The 24,890-nt window shown below is 40.8% G+C and overlaps 1 protein-coding gene across 1 annotated transcript; it reads left to right on the forward strand.

Moving 5' to 3' along the window:
- The first annotated feature begins 2,675 nt into the window (after positions 1–2,675).
- On the forward strand, positions 2,676–23,156 carry LOC131224792 (probable ethylene response sensor 1). The gene is made up of 6 exons (XM_058220180.1): positions 2,676–2,876; positions 4,802–5,748; positions 16,810–17,178; positions 17,278–17,544; positions 18,534–18,661; positions 22,471–23,156. The coding sequence occupies exons 2-6, from the start codon at positions 4,843–4,845 to the stop codon at positions 22,691–22,693; spliced, it is 1,893 nt and encodes a 630-aa protein (XP_058076163.1). The 5' UTR covers positions 2,676–2,876; positions 4,802–4,842; the 3' UTR covers positions 22,694–23,156.
- The last annotated feature ends 1,734 nt before the right edge of the window (positions 23,157–24,890 follow it).

Genomic DNA, 24,890 nt, shown 5'->3' on the forward strand with positions numbered 1-24,890 from the left:
TTAATAGCCATCCGTTGTGCAATGAGGTAGTCTTGATTCCTTGCAATTATTGTTGTCATGGATAGCGAATCCAGATCATCCGCATGATGGATCTTTTGTCAATCACATCATAAAAATTACAGCTTTCGAAAAGCCTGGCCGGTAAAGCAATAGGCTTTCCCTTTTGAAGGCGGATCGTTCCAGTCACGTTATTTCACCTTTCAATTTCTTGTTGGAAACCAGCATCTAACATTTTCTTAACGTGACCATTGACAGGATGGCCCCTCATTCAGGATTCACCAACTGTATAACCGTGAGTGTAGCGAAGGGTCAACTAAAGGTGTGTTTGGTCATTAGATTAATTGGCATGGAATTGTATTAGATTCGATTAATATTATTATTGTACAATGATTGTATGCTTGTCAATATAAGGTTGTCTAGCATGGTAGATTTGGAGGATTTGAAATCCCCCAAGTTGGTTGTCTAGCATGGTAGATTTGGAGGATTTGAAATCCCCGTGTTGGTTGGCACTGTAAAGTAAATGGAGGGTTTCAAATCCAAAGTGAGACCTTAGAGTATACATAAAATCATTCTCATAGATGCACAAGTAACATATGTAACATTGGTCCATTAATTTATTGGACATATGGCTTACTAATAATATTCTAAAATAATTAAATTATTAATTGCATCACTATAATTACTTTAACATGATGATCGGCACTGTCCAAACATTGTCCACGTAGAAAAGTGATTAAAAATTATTGGTTAATCACTTGCACGTGATCTTGTACTTGTGGCTCATTTAAGACTTGGAATTTCATCATTTCTTGGCAAAGTATATATTTCAGTGGGCTTATTACAATCATTGTATCAAAAGTTACTTAAGTTCACTAATTAAAAATATTAAAGTTAATTTAATAATAAGATTCAAACTCTTCCAAATATATTATAAATAAGTACTTTTAGATTAAAGTTAAGTCACATGGAGAGAATTTCAATAGACAAGCATACATGACTAAAATGTTACGTGTAAAAGACGTGTGAATGGACAACATGGATAAGAAACATGTATTACTGTGAGCCCACGTGTAACCCCTCAAAATGTACGATAGAATATGCACGTGGCAAAATGCAATTTCACCCCACCAAATTCTATCTAATACCAACCCTGCGTACGGCACTGGTTAATCGCACAATGGGCTAGAGGCCAACTCAACATGGAGGGCACGTTGGTGAACCAGAAGAATTGGAGTAGGATAGCGAGCCATCATTATGTATCAATCTGCACCGTCCAACCTGTGGAACTTGTTATGGATGGTCTATGTGATCGAAAATTGTACTTACGTGCGATGATAGCCATCAATTTCTTCAATTCCGGTCAGTTAATGTTAAGGATCAACTGGTTTTCATCACTACCGTCACTTGGAAGGGCACATTTTCAGATGCATAGGATCATAAAAACTGTGTATATATTAAACAAATTTCCACCCACAGTAGGTCTCACTAAGATGAACGATCCAGATTGATCCTTGACCCTGCCAAGTGTACTTTAGCCAGAAGGAGACACCGTACGCCGGTTCTCTCGTACATCGTCCCATTTTTAGGACAGGTCTGCAAAACTGGTCGTAGCAGACAAGCAACACTCGAGCTGTGTGGCGCCCACCCTATGTTTGCTGAAAATCCAGCCCGTCCATCAGTTGAAGCAGCTCATTTTCACGGTCAATGACGAAAGCAAGCTCCATCCAAAACTAACGTTGTCCTAACAAGGGAACAATGCAAAATCAACTCCAATTCCTCCAAATTCACACAGTGTGGCCCACGGATTTTTTTCTTAGATTGAATTTTGTAATTTACTTTGATTCTGGTGGCTGCCACCTGATTAACGGGTTGGATGGCATCTAAACAATACGGTAGCCCCAGAAAGGTTTGAACTGAAGTTTGGGCCGTCCCCGCTGTTTCCGTGTGTAGGCAACCTGAATGCTGTATTGAACCGAAGTTTGGTATTGATACTATCACGAGGGGACGAAACTGATGGAAGGTGTGGATTTCGTACGCACATCACATCTGAGCCATAGAGATCGAGAGTTGCACGCTCTTCCTAAAAAAGGTGGATTGCGACCCCTTTTTTCTTTTTTGTTCAGCCCAGCTAGCTCACGTCGCGCTGGGTGCATCGAGCTGGGTACTTCGCGCAGTGAGAGCCAATGTAGATGAAACTTTTATGAGATCCACCCCGTCCATCGGTTACAGTACCTCATTTTCACCTTGAAATCCAAAAATCATAACCATCAGAACTCAGTAGGACACACTCAAAAAATAGTTGGGATGGGACGCCCACTACTAATTTATACAGGGCCCACTTTAGTGTTTATATTCCTATCCAATCCATTCATCTGATGTGTATCATCAGGATGAAATAATTAAAAAATAATTAAAGAATTCAAAGACTCAGGTCGGCCACCGCAAGTGATTTAGAAGTTTTAGGTATATTTTTATGGGGTGGCCCATCTGAGTTTTGAACCATTTTAATTTTTGGCGTCAAGGCTAAAAAGGAGTGATGCAACTGATGGACGGAGTGGATTTCATGCATGTTGAGATGTTTTCTCCGTGTTAGAGAAAGCTACCCCAGTACGAACCCACGCAAGGTACGCAAACCCATTTTCCTTTTTCATAGGCTTCGAGCATATCTCGCTTTCTTGTCCGTGAAGGAGAGAGTGCGGGGATATTTACTAGTGTTTTGCCTTTTTCAGCAGGTGAGAGACTTTTTGAGTCTTGGGCTGCGTGAAGTAGGTGAAGCACCAACAGCAGCTTCGCCTTCATCTTCACGCCCATGTACAGATACATCCACCATTCTCGATCGTGCCCTGAAATTCCTCGTCATCTTCTTCCATGCTCGGGTACTCTCTCTCTCTCTCTCTCTCTCTCTCTCTCTCTCTCTCTCTATCTCTCTTCTGATGTGCGAAAGCTCTCATCTTCTCCTTACATGGGAGAGATCTCGTTTCCACAAAATAATTTCTCCATGTCATTGTTTCCTCGATCTCCTTTTTTCGCATTTCGTCTTTTAATTCCTACAAGATTTCTCTGCAGATGCTTTCTTCTTTGTTTTGTTTACAAAGGATAAGGGTTTTCTCTTGTTGTTGTTGTTATTATTATTATTATTATTATTGTTTTATTGTATCTGAAATTTTCTGTGAATTAGATTTTAAGGTTTCAGAGCTATTTATTTCTGATGCGGATTCAGTGGAGAAAATTTCTAGTCCTCAGTATATCAATTCTCTAGTAGGAAGGGCATTTTGGGGATTTTTGGTATAAGCCGTGTTGCAGAATTAGCAAACTGATCGGCTTCTTTAGTTCAGCTGTGTAATTGTCTTTTTCTCTTTCTTTGACCTCTTTCTCCGTAATCTATGGACGTCAGTAAGATTTACTCTAGCGGTCGAGTCTTTCTCAATAACTTCCATATACGTGTTGACTATGTTTGGATGCACAAGTGAGTTAGAATTGCAAAATTCAGTTTTATCAAGAGGAAATGGGAGAAAAATAGACGATGTTTCCTAGTTCTCATGATGTCGAAGCATCCTTCGGATTGCCGTTTTCTTCCATGAAACTCCAACTTTAAAGAAACATGTTGCGATTTGGGGTCTGGTCGCTCTGTATCAATTCTGAGGAAAGTGACTTTAAGTTTGATCATTTCCTCCTTATTAGACTAGTTATTGCAATTTGATTCTTTAGTGCCTGAAATCACTCCTTGGAGTTGGATACATTTCTTCTTCTCCTGCTCATCAAGGGAAAGATCTGATTCCCAGTAGATAACCAACTAAAGGCCTTTTGCCACAAAAGTCAACAGAAATGAATTGCAGTGTGAGCGTGTTTGGACGCTCATGAGAATGTGGGTGGAAGGGCCACCCTAGTTTCATCGATGGGATGTAAATGAGGCTCGCTGCCATGAAGGAGAAACCCTCTGATCATTGGGAAAAACATACAACGTAGGAAAACAGCAATTGTAAAACCCAGAATCTGCAAACAGAGGAACTTTCTTTTGCCAAGAAGAGGTACAAGTGTACAATTGACTTTTCCACTAGTGTGGTGTTTGAGTCAATTCTTCCACTGATCAGGTTTGTCATTAGCGGCTGAATCATACCCTGTAGTTGTTTAGATAATTGGCTAGTGTAATCAGTTCTGTCCACAGAACAAATCGATGTACATAATATCAATATTTGGTATTACATGCAACTCATTGGTTGTTTTGTTCTTCCTGGAGAGGCACTTAATTTTTCTTGTCCAGCTACCTTATAGGGTGTGTATTTATTTATTGTTTTGCAGGGATAGGCATTTGCCAAGTCATGTACTTTTGTGTAGGCAGTATTAATTGATTTTGTCCATATATTAAATTGTCGGTTAGGGGCATGGTTGGCATCCAACCAAGTCCACTTCTGGGTGTGTTATTTTTATTCAAATTCGGACCAGGGCAGTTTTAGGGTGGCAGTTTTTTTTGTTTTTGGACTTCAAAACAAGAAGGCACTTTTCTTACCAAATCACGAGTGTGTCAATTCTAGTTGTTTCTGGTATGGATAGAGATGACTCCTTTCATGATTTGCAGTGAGAGCATTCCTTCCCCTTGTTATTTCAGGTCTACCCAACCGAGATTAATGGCAGTTGTATCCACTTCCCAATTGACCCTGCTTGTAAAGTTGAATTTCCTTTCCTTTAGAACCGGAGAGTTCTGTAGCTCATTATTTGCTACAAGGTTTATCATTCAATCATTCAATTTCATCGGTGTGGTCCCTATTTCAATCTGATTGCTGTTGTTTTCTAATATTTTCAGGAATTTAGGATCAAGGTACCTGTTGATGTGATTGTTTGAAGATGGAGGCTTGTGACTGCATTGAGCCACTATGGTCTCCTGATGAGCTTTTGGTGAAATATCAGTATTTGTCGGACTTCTTCATTGCCCTTGCTTATTTCTCCATTCCTCTTGAGCTTGTTTACTTTGTAAAGAAATCTGCCTTCTTCCCATATCGATGGGTGCTAATGCAGTTTGGGGCATTTATTGTTCTATGCGGGGCTACTCACCTAATAAACTTGTGGACTTTCACCATGCATTCAAAGACTGTTGCACTGGTAATGACTGTTGCAAAAGTATCTACGGCTGTTGTATCATGTGCGACGGCTCTCATGCTTGTTCACATCATTCCGGATTTGTTAAGCGTGAAAACAAGGGAGCTGTTTTTGAAGAATAAGGCCGAAGAACTAGATAGGGAGATGGGTCTTATACGTACACAAGAAGAAACAGGCAGACATGTTAGGATGCTGACACATGAGATCCGAAGCACGCTTGACAGGCATACCATATTGAAGACTACTCTTGTCGAGCTGGGCAGGACTTTGGGTTTGGAAGAGTGTGCTCTATGGATGCCATCGCGTACTGGTTTGAATCTCCAGCTCTCTCACACCCTGCGTCATCAAGTACCTCTTGGATCCACCGTGTCTATTCAACTTCCTGTTGTCAACCAAGTCTTCAGTAGCAACCGTGCAATAAGAATTCCGCACACATGTCCATTGGCAAGGATTCGACATATTACAGGAAGATATGTGCCACCGGAGGTTGTTGCTGTGCGAGTACCACTCCTGCATCTTTCAAATTTCCAAACTAATGATTGGCCTGAGCTCTCTACAAAAGGTTATGCGGTGATGGTTTTGATGCTTCCCTCAGACAGTGCAAGAAAATGGCATGTTCATGAACTGGAACTCGTTGAAGTGGTTGCAGACCAGGTTGTTATGAGCTCTCTACTTTTCTTCACTGGCTGCCTTTGCATGTATCTTGTGGTATTTGTACAGAAAAGATGCCTGAAATGCTTCTGTATGCGTTTGCCTTTTGCATAATCATGCAAGTATGCATTTGTTCCCCCCTCAGATTTGATTTAGTTTACACTTCTTCATGCAAACCATCACGTGTTATATGACCTCCTATGGCAATATTTTTTAATGTTGTTGGGGGCAACATTTATCTAGGACATGTTGCAGTCTCTTCTTCAATTTTACATTAGGCCTCACAATGGGTGGGCATTGCGCTTGGATTTTGAACTGGTTGGAATGGGTTTACGGGCTGGGCCTTTTCAAAATATTGATTTTTCCTTGCCCAGACCCGGTCTATTGTCAGGCCTAAGTTACTTGCAAATCATGCATAATATTTTCCTGAGCTCTCATTGTTTTAGCTGCATATGGAAAGTGTAACTTCTTTTACATGTCCTTCTTTGTTGCAAGCATGTTTAATTGTAAAAATATTTGCTGCTGGTGTTATGCACTGACACACATGCATATGTATTTGCATATCTTATGCACACTGTGCATATGCTTTTATTCATATATTATTTCTTTCTTGCATACCTGTTGGCATCTGATTAGGCCAGTATCAACTTTGATATATGAGTGGATGGATGGTAGGAATTGGAGGAATGCTGTCTATGAGAACCGTGAACTAATAAACTGCCTGGGTTAGTGGAAGGAGCATGGTTTTGGTGTTGTTACAGGAGATGAGTCATTTTACCAGAAGTCTTTTTAAAGATTTTTGGTATCCTTAGACTGTAGAGTGTTTATCAGAAAAGGTAACAAGAATATTTCAATAATAGGTCCAGAGGCTTTGGGCATATCCATCACAAATAAAGCCAGCCATAAGAACTGTTGATCCTCAGTTGAAACGATGGTAAACACTGGAGCATTTGCTGATTTTCAGTTTCAAAATGTAACTAGCTTGAAAGTGGTGAGAAATGGAGTAGATTAGGATTACAGGGAAAGAGATCTCTAATAATTTATTAGGTATGGAAGTTGGAACACTAGGGAATCCGCCACTCTTTGGGTGAATCCCTGAGCCTTCCTATCGTTATGTAGCTTTTACAATCACAATCTAAAGAGCATTCGTTAAAGCCCTAATATCGTAACCTTCAGATGTAGGTCATATCATAAAATTGACAACATTTTTGTTTTTTTTTTGAACTTAGCCTTTCCACCATGAATGTTTGGTATTGTCTTTTCTCCTTCTTGGTTTGACTAGCGTGATCTCCACTCTCTCTTCTTCTTCTTCTTCTTCTTTTTTTCTCTCTCATCTTTTTTTATATTTTATAGATGTGCAATCTCTAGTATTACAATTTTGTCTGCAAGAGAATCATGCCTGATCTTACCCAACCAAAAAGGTCATACTTTTTTTTTCCCCTACTCGCATCACCTTATGAAAATGAATGAACTATAATCAAATGCAAGTAGTTGTTCACATTTTTGTTCTTCTTCTTTCTATAAATAAAGGGATCATTCATTTATCAACTGGAATATTTTGTTAAACATACTAGTAGTTTGCAAAGTACTTAGCGACAGTCTCAATCTAATAATCTATCCATTTGGGGGGTGAAATCTAAGGATTGGGCTGTGCTTTAATGCTAGTGGGTCAGCTGGGGGCATCTTTGTAGCATGGAATTCTAGTAGATGGAATAAAGTCGATTCTTTTGTGGGTAATTTTTCTGTTTCGGTCTTGATATTTGAAGTCTCCTTGGGTTTCCTTTTGATGTTTACGGTTGTGTTTGGGCAGTGCGATTATAAGGTTTGAGAGCAATTCTGGGAGGAGTTGGACACAATCAGGCTTAGGTGGGGGCTCCCTGGTGTCTAGGGGGTGACTTCAATGTGGTGCGTTTGTCCCATGAGAAATCAGGAGGGGGCAAGATTTCTAAAAGTATGGAGAAATTTTTTTATTCGGTTGGTCGCCATGAGCTAGTGTATCTTCCGACGGCGGGTGCTAGATTTATGTGGTTCAATGGCCAAGAGACTCCTTTATCGAGATTGGACATGTTTCTTGTATCAGTTGATTGGATTGAGAAATTTCCTTTGGTCTATCAGCGAGGCATCTTAGATCATAGACCTATTGTTCTTCAGATAGACGAGGAAGATTGGGGCCCAAAACCTGTCAGGTTCGAACTTGCTTGGTTGGGGGCCATTGAAGGCTTCGACCAGTTAGTTTCAGAATGGTGGGCCTCTTTCTTGGTGGAAGGCTTCACAAGATTCAAATTAGCTAGAAAACTTAAATTGTTGAAAGAAAGGTTGAAAATGAGGAAGAAAGAGGTTCTCGGTAAGAGAGAAGAATCTTTTGATAAGCTGGCCGAAGAGATTAATGAGTTAGATTTTGCAGAGGAGGTCTTGGATCTTTTTGAGGCAGATTAATTGAAGAGGGCAAATCTTTCTAATAGATATGCGGCCAAGGCTAGGGAAGAAGAGATTAGATGGCGGCAAAGATCTCGTGCAATTTGGCTTAAGGGGCCAAGATCACTCACTTCTTCCACAATTTCGCCAGCGTTAGAGCCCGGCTCAATAGAATCTACAATCTGCAAGTAGATGATGAAACTCTCACAAGTAAGGATCATATTTGTGATGCTGTTGTTTCGTTCTATAGCTATCTTCTTTCAGGTGGCAATTGGGGCAAGCCGAGATTCGAAAATCTGCAATTTCGTCGGTTGTCTGATATTGATGCGTCTTTTTTTATAAAGACCGGTGCCTGAAGAAGCTGTTAAATCAGTCCTTGGATCTATGTGTGGGGACATGGCCTTGGGTCCAGACGGTTTTCCTATGGCGTTCTTTCAGAAATTCTGGCATGTAGTGGGGAGGGATATTATGGACTTTGTGGTGGAGTTTTTAGAGCGTGTTCGGCTCTCGGTAGAAATGGGGGCTTCGTTTATAGTTCTTAAGGTGAAAGGGCTTGAGCACTTGAAAGATTTCAGACCTATTAGCCTTATTGGGGGTCCCTATAAGATACTGGCCAAGATCCTTGCCAATAGATTTAGGGACCTCATCTCTAAAGTGATCTCGGAAAACTAGGGGGCCCTTGTGTTGGGCTGCCAGATTTTGAATACCGCTCTCATTGCTGACGAGTGTAGCGATTCCAGATTCCGCAAAAGGAAGAGTGGCGTAGTCCGTAAATTAGACATCGAGAAGGCCTACGATCATGTAGATTGGGAGTACTTAGATTACATGCTTAACAAGTTGGGCTGCGGTGCTAAGCGGAGAGGGTGGATTCGATCTTGCATTCAATCTGCCTCCTTTTCAATTTTGGTGAATGAGTTGCCTAAAGGGTTCTTTAGGGCGTGTTTGATTTTCTAAAGATTTGGTAAATACACAACAAGTGAGTAATAATTATTTCACTTCGTTGTTATCAATGCTTGATTTGAGACTTACTTTTTTGAGCTCTAAACCCGTGGAGACTCTGAAATATATGTGGGGCCTACCGTGATGTCTGTGTCTTATCCACACCGTCCATTTGTTATGCTAGCTGAATGTAGGGCTTGACCAAAAAAATGAGGCTGATACAAAGCTCAAGTGGGCCACACCACAAGATTTAGGGAATCGAACGTCTACCGTTAAAAACGTATTGGTGCCACTGTTTCCATTAGTGTGGGCCACCTGAGTGTTGGATCAGGCTCATTTTTTGGCTCATGCCTTAAAATGTTACGCTAAAACTGATAGACGGCTCATATCTATCTATATATATATATATATATATATATATATCATGGTGGGGCCCAAAAATTTAAACCAGTCTTTTTGACTTGGTTTTCAAGACAAAATGCAAGTGCATTTTCAAATAGGTGAAGCAGTAATAATTACTATTTCCCATTGCATTTACATGCGATTTCGGGCGTGTTTGATTTTCCAATACCCTGGGAAATGCCCCCGTAAATGGTAATGATTATTTCTCTCTGTAATTGCCGCACTCTTCCCCATATTTGATTTGACGGCTACTTTTTTGGTGTAAAAACGGAGAATTATGTAAAATATTTGTGGGTCCCACTATGATGCATATCATATATCCACACCATTCATCTATTATTTGAAATGAATTTATGATATAAGCCAAAAAATGAGGTATATCCAAAGCTCAAGTGGACCATGCCACAAAAGTGTGAATCACATACTTACCGTTAAAAACTTCTTGGGGCCACTATTTCTTTTGGTATGGGCCAGTTGAGTGTTGGATCTACCTCATTTTTTATCTCATGTCTCAAAATGTTGTGGTAAAATAGATGGACGGAACAGATATGTCATATACATCAAGGTGGGGTCCAAAAATTTAAACTACTTTTGAACCGGTTCCAAGATAGAAATTCCCATGAATATTCAAACAGGTGAAATGGTAATAATTATCCATTTCTAGGGTATTTACACCCGCACTTAAAAATCAAATAGGCCCTTAGGGCTTTCCAAGACCAAGTGAGTGCAAGAGACCTCACTATCTGCTTCGTCAGTGGTATACAAAAACCCACTCGGCTTGTGGATAGCGAACCCATTTCATGAGCTGGTCAGACTCAATCTAGTGTATAGTCCTCTTCACCTGGGCAGGTAAGGTTCAACCCCCTTCCAGTCGACCCCGACACAGTGGGAGACGCGGCGTACTAGTATCCAACCATCTTGTGCTCATGAATTCACTCAGTTTAGACATTAGGGCATTCTACTGGTACGACAAGGTTTATGGACTTTCACCCAGGGATACCTATGACGCCCTGTAACCTCAATAATTTCTAGTGTCCATACTCATATATGTCAGCCGCATTCCGGCTGTGGGACCACATCCCCGGTGTCACTAGGTGTTGTTGATGTCTTAAATCTGTCAATAACAGGGTCTGTTGATGCCATCGATAGGTGTTCGATCCCATCAGAAAAATCCGAAAAATCCATGTTGGATGCTAGAACGTTTTGGTGTTGCTACTCAATGTCATTGAAGGTGTTCGATGGGTTGTCAATGCCATCAAAGGTCTCATCGAGCGCGTGCGCAGAATTGCATAACTGCAGGATTTGTTTCCTATTTCGGTTGTGATAGTTTATATGTCGGGTGTAATCGGGATTTGGCAGGGAGTGTTATGTATTAGGGCTTTCTAAATTGTTCCTAAGGGTTCAAGGGCATAACTAGGGCTCATGAAGTAGATTCAAGGCTTGTTCGAATCGGTAAGACTCTATCTCTTGTAAATTCTGCTTTCATAGTGCATTACTCGTCGCTTTGTGCCGTGGTTTTTTCTCACAAGGGTTTTTCCACGTAAAATTTGGATTGTTCTTGTTTGGACTTGGTTGTGCGATTGCATGTACCTTGCTTGATTCGTCTCTGTGTGCTTCTGCGGTTCCCCAACACTAGGGAGTAGATGCAACGTGTCATATATAATGCGTCATCCATGAGTCACACTATTCAAGTTCATGTGATGATCATGCGGGCGACCTTGTCTCGTACTGCAGGTTTGTATTTCTGTCAGGCAATCTAATTCATGATATGAGTATTGAGCATGACCCGTGGTCGGGTGTATGCTATGATACATTCACATCTATAATCAGGCATACATATGATGCGTATTAACATATGAATGAACATGGTATGCATTACATGAAGTATATTATCAGTGTCGACCATTTTCAGGCCAGGTATACTAGCATGTTGCCAATCATGGCACACACTTACATATTCTCATTCATATATATACAATGCATATACGCAACACGTGGTAATCGGCCTTAAATGGCTCAATATAAAGAGAGTGGGAGCCGAACGATGGTCACTATTAGAAATTTAAATGTCCATGTGGCATGGCCCACTTAAGACTTGCATCGGCCTCGAACTTGGTCCTATGCACAAAATGTAATGGTGAAATTAACGTACGGTACAGATAAATCATATACATCAAGGTGGTTTCACGGTCTAAAATGATCCGTCAAAACAGATAGATGGCCTGAATACAACAAGTATATCAAGGTGGGGTCCATGGCATTTTGGACCATGTTAACAATTGTTTTTACCCTGCATACAGCTCTGTGTGACCTGTAGAATAGTTAGATATCTGACAAACGTTACAATGGGCCCTTGGACTGTTTCATTGGCTAATATTCAATAACCAAAATGTTTTGTGGTTGGGCCCACTTAAGCTTCTGAATGCCGTTGATATTGGTGTTTTACCTTACCCAAGTCCACGTGGTCTAGTGCCACAGGTTGGATGGCAAATTATACATCAAGGTGGGCCGTAGGAAGGTTTCAATGGTGGACGTCCCTGTCCCCAACTGCTTCCTAGAGTGTGGTCCATCTGAGATCAGGATTTGCCCGTTGAAATGGGTTGGACTAAAAGATGGGCAATGTGAATTTCTCACAACAACATGTGGGCCCCAATGCATGGTTGGCCAACTCACAAAACGGGCTAGAAAAATGGTGGAAAGCATGTATATAAAATTGACACATCACCACACGCCTAGGGAGGTCTCAACTGTGGACGTTCCTGTCCCCACTGTTTTAATCAAAGCTGATATTTGTATTTCCACTTCATTCAGGCCTGTGTGGTCATGTGCCACAGGTTGGATGGTAAACAAACAGCATGGTGGCCTAGGCCGTTTTCAATGGTGAATGTCCTGTCTCCATTGTTTCCTATAGTATGGCCCACCTGAGGTTTGAATCTTGCTGATTTTTTTTTTTTTTTTTCTGGCCAAGGTCTAAGATGACCACACAAAATGGACTGTTGGTATGGATAGTACACATATCACGGTGGGGCCCACACCGGGTCCCACAGTCCATTTGCGCAAATGAGGGACTGGATGTCCCTCTCTGGAAGCTGACAACCATAGAGGACTTCCTCTCTTCCCTTTATATAAAATATTATATTATATTATATAATACATATGATATGATATTATATAATACATATTATATTATATTATATTATATAAAGATCACGTGCGGAAAAAGAGTTTCATGGGTGGATGTTCAGCGTTATGGTTTACCGTGGTGCTGTCCACTTGATATCTGGATCTGCTTCATCTTTGGACTCACGACCTAAATTGATCTCGCAAAATAGGTGGGCAGTGTGGATTAAGCACATACATCAAAGCGGGTCCTACGAGTGGGATCTCAGCCCCATACCCAAAAAGTTTCAACAATGGATGTTTAACCCACTGTTTCATGTGGTGTGGTCATCTAAGATTTGGGTATGCTTCATTTTCAGGCCCTCGGCCTAAAATAATCTGGCAAAGTAGATGGACGATGTGGATACACCATATGCATCAAGGTGGGTTCCACTCGTGGAACCCCTTTCTAACTCCCAAAGGGGCTCTCACGCTCACGTTGTTGGACCGCAACGTCCTCTGGATGTTCTTGTTCCAACGACTTTCACTTTTTTTTTTTCCTTTCCTTTTCTTTGAAATGGGGCCCACATACGAATGATCTAGTCCATTCATTAGGTCGGCCAACACGTGGCGGGCCCAAGAAGACCAATCTTGGATAGGTTTTGGTAGCCTATGAACATTGTGTTGGGCCTTTAAATGGTACCAATGGTGGACGCTCCACCTCACTGTTTTCTATTGTATGGACCACCTGAGATTTAGATAGGTCTTATTTTTTGGGCTCAAGGCCTAAAATGATTTGGCAAATCGAATGAATGGCTTAGATGAGATGCATCTATCAAGGTGGGTCGAAAAATTGGCTAGATGGAAAATTGGAAATTAAACTGAAGAGAAGTTCCAACGATGGTTGTCATTGTCACCATTGTTTCCTACGATGTGGCCCACGTGAGGTTGGAATCTACCTCCTATTCGGGCCCCTGTCCATAAATTGATCCGACTAAGAGGATGGATGGCATGGATTAATCAAATGCTTCAAAGTGGGCTCGTGAGTGAAAAACCTCACTCACTGGTAGACAATGTCTTTGCATGCAGTGTCTTTGATATTGACTACCTATTTTGTTTTTGTTTTTAAATGCATTGGTGAGGTCCCACATGGGTGATCGACTCTATCCATGAGGTTGGCCAGCTCATGGTGGGCCTAATGAACTTCACATATCCATCAAAAACCAAAGAAAAGAGAGAAATGGAAAGGGAAAGAAAATAGGTAATTCTGACCATCGAATGTCCTTCCGCCACTATGGGGCCCATATACATGAACTAGACGCACATTAAGGTGGACCACACATTGGCCACACCGGGTAGCATGGACAGGTGGGTCCCATCTTCTAGCAAAATGGAAAGAAGACATGGATATCAATATATACATCAAGATGGAGTCCATTTAATGGGCCCGACATCAAGACAATGGATAAACAACTCGTGCACTCACCTCAATGGTTGATTTGGAGACGAGGTGCACACATGAACGATTGAGATCGCCTCTCCTCCTCCCTAATCTCTCCTAACTCTCATCCAACTCCCTTAATCTATCTTTTCTTTCTTTGTATTCTTTATTTTCTTCCCATGTTGATTTCTTTCATGCAGGAGTGCAATAGAGTTGGTGAGGTGGATGTGAGCGAGTTGAATGGGTGAGGACGGTATGGCTGTTGTTGAAAAGAAGGGCGAGAAAACTTGGGAGAGGAATGACTCAGTAGCTTTGATAAATACGTTTGATTTTTAGGTTTGAAAGCGATGTTTTACTATTCCAGATATTTTATACTAAGTAAGCCCTACGTTAAATATGAGTAAATGAACGATGTGTGTCATGTGTTGATTTTGATGGGGCGTGCTGTGCGGCGTTGGAATCACAGCATCCGCGTGGTCGTTTGGGTATAGGTCTCAGGTCATTAAGGTACTAAAACAGAGTGTCAGATGGATCTCATGGATCCAGTCTATCCAGAGTGTGCTGATACCGGATGCTAGGTGTACAGACAATCTTTCGGGATACGTGTCTCACAGCCTCTTAGTTGCAGGATCCTTATAACTTGCTCCGTGTTCACAACCCCAAGTGTAGGGTCGCGATGTAGTAATAACTCGGTAAGATCGAGGTCGAATCCACATGGCCTAAACTTGTATGTATTCTGAAAATAACTAAAACTAGAACTAGAAAAAGATCTAAACTGAAACCTGAATAATTGAGAGTAATGGTGAATAATGTTAATTAAAACTTATGAATTTAAAGGTGGGAATTAGGGTGCCATTGATCTATTTGTAGTTATTAAAATGCTACCTTACTTGATTCAAGGAATGCAATTGGAATTGGAGTCCTATCCTATCCAATTGGAAGATAAAACAATTTAAATCAAATCTGAACTTTCATTGACCTAATTCTCATTGGAAGAGAATTGTGATGAGTGGTATGGATTCCATCACCCTTCCATGCCTAGGAGACGATGGTGAACAACAAGATTTACCAATCTCACAATCTCATAATGGAAATGAAGATACTCAAAGCTATTTCAACATCTATTGTAATTTGAGTCACAACAAACCATAGAAAATTGAAAATATTTCTTAAATTTAAACTAGAAATCAATGAAGTTCAATAAGAACAAGAATCAAAGCAAAATAAACATCCAAACACGTTACAAGCTTCACCTCTTAGCCCTAGCTAAGAGGTTTAGCCAATCATAAACATGATTGAAACCAAATATCTTAAACAAAGCATGAAAAATGAACTAGGGAAGAAGAAAAACTCTTTGGCGGCTGCTCCACTCTTGTGTATGTTTCTTGAGACCTTTCTAAACCCTAGAAGATGCTTTGGAGCATCCTAGGGAGTCCTATTTATGGTTGTGGAATTCCAACTTTCGCACCTAGTTGCAAAAATCTAGAAACCGCATCAAATTTACGCACTCTGCGCAGTGTTTTAAAATATATTAGGATTTTCAGAATATGCTTTTTCAGGACAATTTCAGAAATATGTTTGTTTTCAGGACAATTTCAGGATTTCTTTTCTTCACTTCAAATCTTTGATTCTCTTCATTTCTCACTTGGTTTTCTTGGATTTTTGGCATGTGTATTCTTCATTAATGACTTTCCAGTCTCCAAATCTTCATTTAGTAATCTTTTGAGCATAAATCTTCCTTTTGGCATCAATTTCACCTTAAGCTCTCGAAATCACTCCGCACATGAAAATATGCATAATTAAATCGATTAAGCATTATCATGTTTATAAAGCTAAGGTATAAATAGGGGGAAATATGCAATATTTCACACTCAACACTCCCCCTCCCGCTCCGAATTGCGGTTTAGACTTTGGCTCCGCTCCTACTTCCTACCCATTTATACATTTATACATTTTGAGATGCTTTATGTTGATAATTGATCCCCAGTTTCTAGTGAATCCAATTCTTGGGGTTCAGTTCATTGTTAGATTGTTCAATTTCAGCAAATATTAGGCCAGTGAAATCCAATTTTTGCATTTCGACCGAGGGGCTGTAGCCAATATTTTAGCTGGAGGGGTTATGAGCTATCAGCTCCTTGTATAGGGAATTTGTCCCCATTCGTTAGTGTTTTCTCCTCTTTCAATAAATATGGCACTTGCATCTACGTCTATTCTTCTGCATATGAGTGGGAGTTTTAAAGGATTTTTGTTTTTCTGCAAAATGTCAGCTACTATTTCTGCTATGCTGCTTCATAAGTTGATGCTTGATCCTAGTTTCCAGTGAATCCAATTCTTGGGGTTTGGTTCATTGTGGTATTGTTCGATTTCAGCAAGAAAATTGGGCCCAGTGAATCCAATTTTTCCATGTGGACCAAGGGCTGTGGCCAATATTTTATCTGGAGGGGTTATGAGCTGTCAGCTCCTTGTATACCCACGCACATGCACACACAAGAAAGAAAAAAAAAAGGAAAGGTAGAAATGTCCATTCAGTTCATGTTACTCCACCCAGTTGCGCTAATGATAAACTCAAACTGTCAATTGGTGTTGTACACTCTTTGCTAAACCACATTATGTACTTCTAAACCTACATCAACCATAAGGATCATCCATAGTGTTTTTATTTTTTTTATTTTTATTTTTATTTTTATTTAAATCATAAAAAATATGGTACCATTACATTCTTTATTCTCATACTCATTTTTATTGTTATTATTATTATTTTTGTCCAGGTAGCTGTTGCTCTTTCTCATGCTTCTATTTTAGAAGAGTCCATGCGGGCACGTGATCTGCTGATGGAACAGAACGTTGCCCTAGATTTAGCTCGACGAGATGCTGAAATGGCCATCTGTGCCCGTAACGATTTTCTTGCTGTTATGAACCATGAAATGCGGACTCCAATGCATGCAATTATTGCTTTGTCCTCCCTACTTCTAGAAACTGAGCTAACACCCGAACAACGTGTCATGGTAGAGACAGTTTTAAAGAGTAGCAACCTTCTCGCGACACTAATTAATGATGTTTTAGATCTTTCAAAGCTTGAAGATGGTAGCCTGGAGCTAGATATCGGAACATTCAACGTTCATGCAGTTTTCAGAGAGGTAAATCTTTGACTATCATCAATTATTACTTCTTGTTGGTGATGTCTACAGTAAGAGTATTCAAATAATGTGTTCTTGGTTTTCTGTTTTACATTGCAGGTCATTAATTTGATAAAGCCCATTGCAGCTGTGAAGAAGCTGTCAGTGTCACTGATGTTGGCACCAGATGTACCAGTGCATGCCATTGGTGATGAAAAACGACTCATGCAGATTATTCTAAATGTTGCTGGTAATGCTGTGAAGTTCACAAAGGAGGGATATGTTTCACTTACGGCTTGTGTTGCAAAGCCAGAGATGTTGAGAGACCCACGAGCTCCTGAATTCTATCCAGTGTCAAGTGATGGTCGATTTTACCTACGAGTGCAGGTTGATGGATAGTAAATATTTACATTAGATACTTTTGATTGGCCTTTCCAATTTTGAAATAGATGTTATTCATTATAGTTGTATCTTTATGGCTATGATACCCAGATGCTTCTATTTCCCAATATATCTATGTGGAGAATGCAGCTGCTCATTGTTATTATAATTAACCTCTCAAAAAAAAAAAAAATCCATGTGAGGAATGCTATGAAAATTGACACGAGGGCAAAATAAAAGGGGCATGCATGGTCAAGATTCCGTTCATCAGGTGAGGCTGCCATGAACAGGCCCTGGCCCAAAAATCAGTCTGGTCCACTCATCAGGTGAGTCTCACATCACATGCATGTAAGAAATCAACAATTAGAGAAGGACCAAGAGCCTATATCCAGTACACGTGCAGCTGACTTGATGAATGGATTGGCCTATTTTTGGGTCAGCGTGTGTTGAATGTGGGTCCCACCTTATGATGGCCCAGATCTTGCTCACACTTGCCATGTTGGCACATATACCACAAATCCCATCTTCAGTCTGCCTTCATACAAATCTCCTTAGCTTTTTAGGTATGCATGCAGATGGGACTTCACCAATGGCTTTAGCTAGATGTTCTTTGGTTTTGGAATGCTTTCTTCAAATTTCTGTATCGGATAGGAAATTTGACGAAAGCATGCCAAAAACAAAGAGTAGCCAGCTATAGCCATTGGTGATATCCCATCTGCATGCATACCTAAAAAGCAAAGGAAACTTTATTGCCAGGAAATGTGGAAAAGGATTCATGTAGCCAACCCCAATTAGTTGGGATAAGGCTTAGATGATGATGATGATAGGAGTACATGCCCATTTGGCTGCATTTGTATCTGCATCTTAGCATATCTTTACATGGAAGATAACAAAAGCTTATACAGCGTTAGGCTATTTTTCTCTTTTATAAATGATTGTTCTAATTTTCTTTATGCGCATATTTGACTGTGATGCTAACACTTCTGTTGCTACAGGTTAAGGATTCTGGTTGCGGAGTTAGTCCTCAAGATATTCCTCATCTTTTTACCAAATTTGCACAGTCACGAAGTGGAACAAATAGAAATCAAGGTGGAACAGGGCTTGGTCTCGCAATTTGTAAAAGGTATATTCGTCGGCTAGAAACTCTTTCTTCTTGGACTCTTTCCTTCTGTTGTATTGCAAGCTGCGTTTAGCCATCGGAATAACACAGTATTTACCGAGCTTTTCTCCTGTCGATATTTAAAAGGAGACCAAACCCTATGCATGCATTTATGCGGTATTTGACAGCATTTTCTGCTGAATATGATGATTTTAATATGTAGGCTGATTAGATGGTGTTGAAAGGCAGGAATACCATGGTAAACACCACCCAAACTACATCGCTATCATCAATGTCTTCGCCTTTATCATCCTTGCTGCTGCTGCACGTTAACCTATTTATTTGGGTTCAGTTTTATGTATCTTGTTTGCCCAATGATACCCAAGACCCTATCACTGCCAAGTAAACAAGATTTCATATCCCTTATCCCTACCTCGATCCAAGTCCTTAGGTTAGTCCCTCAACCTAAACCAAGGTTCCCCTCAGTACTGGCCAAACTATCTCAATCGGCTTTCCATCATTTTCTCTTACTGGGACGACTAGCCTACTTTGGATGACCTCATTCTTCATTCTATCCATCTCAACACACGATGTTTTCAAAGCTTATTCTTTGCCCATGTTGCTTCCTAATTGCTCAAGATTGTGCCATTTGACATAACCAGTCAAAAGTTGTCTTATAGGATTTTTCATAAGTTCCATATGCAGCTATCACACAATAATGTGGAGGCACATTTCTGTTTTTTCCACATATTGGAAACATCCTCATCAATCTCTCCATCCTTTTTTAGCAGAGCAAGGTAATGAAACAAACTGCTTTGAGGATTCTCATGATCTTTGGTTTTTACTAAAGCATCCCCTCTATACCTATTGCTACTAAAGGTGCATTCCAAATACATCATCTTGGTTTGCTAATGTTTAAGCTTCTAGATTCTAGAGCTTTCCTCCAACCCTCCAATTTAGCATTTGTGCCCTCTGTGCCCTCTCCAGGACTGTCAACAGATTGGGTCAAGGTGTACCCATGCCAGGACAGTTCAGGCACTGGGCCCTGCCAGATCGGGTCTCACTGGTTCGGGTATCATGTATGAGATCCTGGAGCTGCTACCTACTGGGTTTCAGGTACCCATGCCAGCACAGTTCAGGCACTGGGCCCTGCCAGATCAGGTCTCACTGGTTCAATTATTATGTATGAGATCCTGGAGCTGCTACCTACTGGGTTTCGGGTACCCATTGGGTTATTGGCAGTCGGTTACGAGTCCTATCGCCATCCATTAGGGCCCACATGCTGAGATTATCCCCTGATTTGAACCATTCATATTCTCTTTACTAAAATAAATAAGCCATTATCCCAAAATGATGCTTTGGTGATGATCCTAACCTTTGATTTGGAGAATATGAGCCATAAAAAATCTAACTTCATGACAGAGAGGTCATAGCATCTATTTAGTGTAAGTTCCCCATGGTGGGCCATACATCATAGAGGCACAACGTGAATGGTTCAGATCATTGGAATAATATGCATATGGGCTCAGTGGCTTGCGACACATGCTAGATTGTGAATAGCGGCAAAGGCAAAACGGTCTTTGAAGAGTGTACGTGAAACTTGGATCAACTAGTTGCATTTCCTTTGGAAAGCTGAGCCTGCAAGAAAGCCCACCAATGGGAGTGCAAATCACCTGTTAGGGTCTATATGTGTCTTTTACACAACAAGTAAAACACCCAGCCTCTTTGGGTACCACCATGTTGTATAGATGAAATCTATTCAGGCCATCAGGTGTTAACCCTTGCATTCATTCATTGCACATACAAAACATCAGCCCAATGGAAAACTTAGATGGGCCACATAAATGGGAATAATGTATGATTGTTCTGAAACACCTCTTAAGTCCCCGTGTTGTGGGACACCTGTTTTGGATCAGGCTTATTTCTGCATATTCCCTTCATCTTGTTGATTCACACCTGATAAATGGGCTTTGATGGTAGACAGATGCCATGGTGGCCCCACAAGAATACCTATGGTTGGCATCCCATCCTAATTGTTCCCTATTGTGTGGCCCACCGGAGTTGTGGATCTGGCTGAATTTTGGCCCCAGCGTCTGGCATTGAGGATCTCAGCTGATGGATGGAGTGGATTTCACATATACAAATGATGGGACACAGCTTGGGGCTTTTACGTGCTTTGTAAAACGGGTCTGTAATTTGTAGTGGATTCAACCCTTCGAATCCATCCTCACTGCATGCAACATGTACCCGGCTGATGCCATCTGGCAAGCTGCACCTTAGTAAGGTGTAGCAACTCATCCAGCGCACGTGGCATGCAATGCGGTTACCCAGGTACCTGAGACATGACCCGACCCGATTTTAAAACAGGTCTGTTATTGTAGACTGTCCTGATCCGATTTCTGAAATGGGTCTAAAAAATGGTCCCAGAACCGTTTTAACATGGGTCAGGCCTGCCGGGTACCCACCAGCCTGGATACCCGTTAATAGCCCTGGTCCTCTCTAGTCTTGTTGACCCACACCCATCTGCAAACAACGTAAACCGAGGGTCCTCATTATGGACAATAGTGTTTAATTCATCAACAAGAAGTCCAAAAATTAAGAGATTGATGCCAAGTCCTAATGAACACCTGCTGCTAATGGGAAATCATCTCTCATGAACACTCTTTTGGATACCTTATTGACATATCTTCCCAGGACCCTTTTCCCCCTCATTACCCACCATATTACTCCTTATTTTATGCTTTTTCCAGATATAAACATGTGAAAATTATTCTTTCCATCCTTGTATAGAAGTGTATTACCATTTAATTATTGTCACTATTCTTTTTTTGTATTTTCTTATGCATGTTTACAAATGCCTTCTCACCTTTGAACACATGGAAATTGTTTTTGTAGAGATTCCGATGTTAGACCCCCCGTATCCAGTTTAGTCATCAAGCAATTCAACTGTGTACATATTTGGTATGCATTATGAGATCTGGACCATTCATTTATAGGGCCCTACCTAGGAAGGGCTGCATTCAGGAATCACATTGGTTGGACTATTCAGGCCACTCTGTTGAAGGACTTTCAGCTAGTACTTCTGGACAGGGAAAAAAAATGCCAAACAGTCAGAAGTCCTCCATTTGGTGGCTAGGATCATCTGACCATGTGACATGATGTATGGACCACCATAGTAGGGCCCATCAGATAAATGGTTTGGATGTTTTGCATGTGTACCATGTCTACTGAGATAAGAGTGGTCGACAACTAGCTCAGATATGTGGATCTAACCCCGAGTTGTCTCCCTACTCACTTTGCTGCGAATTTCACTAGTGTCAACCATCAGTATTGTTTAGCTCTGTAGAACGTGCCAAGATTATTCTGCAGATTGGCAAAACTCTTATCAAAATCTTCATTATTGACATTGATTTGTCCTTTTAGAATGTGTTGCACTAAAGTTTATAAGAATGCTAAGGCTCACCGCAAGTTACTTGCCTTTCCACCTCAACCACATGATCACCAAGACTGTTCATCTAGAAGGGTCCCTACATAGATGCACTGTATGTCAAAAGTCCTACTTATCAGGTAATCACGCCTTCCATTGAAAATGAGTTAGAAGCAACAACCCAGAAAAAAAAAAAGGTTCCAACTCATCTTCATATTGATGTTGAGGTTCAGTGAGATTTTTCCATGTAAGCCATATGTGGTGGGATCTTCTAGATGAGCAGTCTGAATTATCACATCATGGTGGGGCAGAAGGGTCGAGCAACCTGGATAATCCCCCAGGGAGAGCCTTGCTTGCAGAGTTCTGTTATTAACATCATCTCACCTTTGAAAAATGATGCAATCAGGTTCGTAAGTCTTATGGAAGGTCATATTTGGCTTGAAAGCGAGGGCTTGGGCAAGGGATGCACTGCGGCATTTGTTGTGAAGCTTGGGATAAAAAACAATTCAAATGAACAGGTGCCAAGGGCCCGACCAAATTACATCACAGATCTTTCAGGACCAAATGCTCGTTTTAGAGAAGACATTGGGGTAATTTCTACTCAACCTCGATATCAGCGAAGTCTTTAGATGGCCACAGAATGTTCTAGCATTTTGGAATCTCATACCCAAGATGATTTCACAATCTCGAACCAGTTTTGATATGGTTCAAGGCTAAAACAGGCTGCAAAATTGCTTGGTCCACACTTCCAATGCGAAGGATCAGATCAACTTGCCAACTGGAACTAGATGAGGATTTATGTTCTTGTAAGAAGGGGCTTTGACTTTCCAAAGAATGGTGAATCAGAAGCAAGGCATCATTTGAATGTATGGTTATTCAAAACGTGTCATTTGAATGTCTTATATTTTATAATTAGAGGAAATATTTATTGTTGGTGAAATTGGGAAGCATTTCTCGCAGCAGTGAGAAGCCATGATAATGATGGTGATGTGTGAAAACCCAAATGCTGTAGTTAAACCTCTTTACTGATGAGCTTTTGCTATAATCTTAAAAATGGGAATAAAATCAAACCTTTTGGTGTTTTTGGGTCCACCTTAATTCTTTACTGGGCACTAACTAATAAGCAGTGGTGATGGGCCCATATTCATAACAAGAGGTTTCTTTCATGTTTCAAGTGAAATATAAGCCATATGCCAATGCGTAGGGTATGACTGTACTGCCCCTGCCTCCTAATATCCTCATTGGCAGTGACCTGGGTTGTTCATTTGGTAGTAGTGGGTCCATGGTTCAGTGATCCAGTATATTTTAGGCCGATTGAGCCAGTCATGGTCAAGAACACTGGAAGATCCTTAGTTACGAAATTTGGGCCTTTTTTTTTTCAGGTGAATGTGGACCCTAGTTGTATGTCACTTTTCAGCTCTCCATTTTGGAGGCGACAAATTGAAATGATAACGAGAAAATTCTTGGAATTTGTAGGCCATGTGCAACGGCTACTTGCAGGGTCTTCCGAAAGTGCGCCACGTGTGTGAGATCTTGGCCCATTCATCCGATGGGGTGCATCAAGATCCTACTCTCGTATGTGGCCTCCCTATCTCTTCCTTCGTTTCAGCTGATGATATTTTTCATGCTAGTCTTTTTGATCGTGTACAGCTCATTTCCAGAAAAATAAAAAACAGAGCAGTGGGATATGCACGGCATATGGCAGGTCAAATTATCAATCTGGTACATCCATCTGTCAGGACCATATAAGGAGGGAAACGGATTGGCTACTCCCCCTGCCACCAGCCCCGTGGCTGGTGGTCGGTGCTCTGTGGGCCCCACCATGATGTGTGTATTTCATCCGGACTGGTCATCCATTTCTACAGATCATTTTAGGGCTTGATCCCAAAAATGAGAGGGATATAAGTCTCAGGTGGACCACACAACAGGAAAACAATAGTGATGAATATCTACCATTAAAATCCTCCTAACGCACACTGTACTGTTTATTTGACATCCAATCTGTTGATTAGGTCATACAGGCCCAGATGAAAGGAAAAAACAAAGATCAGCTTGATCCAAAACTTTTATGGCCCCTAAAAAGTTTTTAATGGTGGACGCTCATTCAACACTGTTTCCTGTAATGTGGTTCACTTGAGATTGGAATATACCTCATTTTTGGTCTCATACCATAAAATGATCTGGAAAAACAGATGGACGGCATGGATGAATCATGATGCGGCCCACAAAGCACCGACCACCAACCATTGGCTGGTGGCTGGGGAGTAGCCAATCCGTTTCCTATAAGGAGGTCTTATGTTAAAAAAAAATAAAAATAAATAAAATCAGACCTAGCAAACAATCTATCAATCACTTTTCTTTTGAAGATTTTTTTTTAAAAAATTCTGCCGTTGCTTGGATGGCCACCATTCAGATGAGTAGGAATGTCTAGTACGGGTAACTTTGGATGCATACGCCATCCATACTAGGGCCCATCACAGATGGATACGATAGGTACGTGATCATGCCATGTGTACAAAGAATGTTTCAATAATCCGATTCTTTCATCTCTACGTAAATCTCCCTCAAGCGGGTATACATAATTGCTGTAATACATTCTGGGTATGCTATACGGTATATAGGGACTTTATGTTGGAATATTTGGTTTAATTAAATAGACCGTTGAAAATCGAGAACCAAAAAAAAAAAAGATTTGAGAAAGATGACTTATTGAATTGAATTGAAGCGTGACGTGAGTCACTCAGCTTGAAATCGAATTTTCTCCCATTGGACAGCGTCCTAAGTGTAATAGGTTTCCAGAGCAATCGACCTCCAGGATACAGCGTC

The sequence above is a fragment of the Magnolia sinica genome, chromosome 14 (genome assembly GCF_029962835.1).
Source record: "Magnolia sinica isolate HGM2019 chromosome 14, MsV1, whole genome shotgun sequence".
Lineage (NCBI taxonomy): Eukaryota > Viridiplantae > Streptophyta > Magnoliopsida > Magnoliales > Magnoliaceae > Magnolia > Magnolia sinica.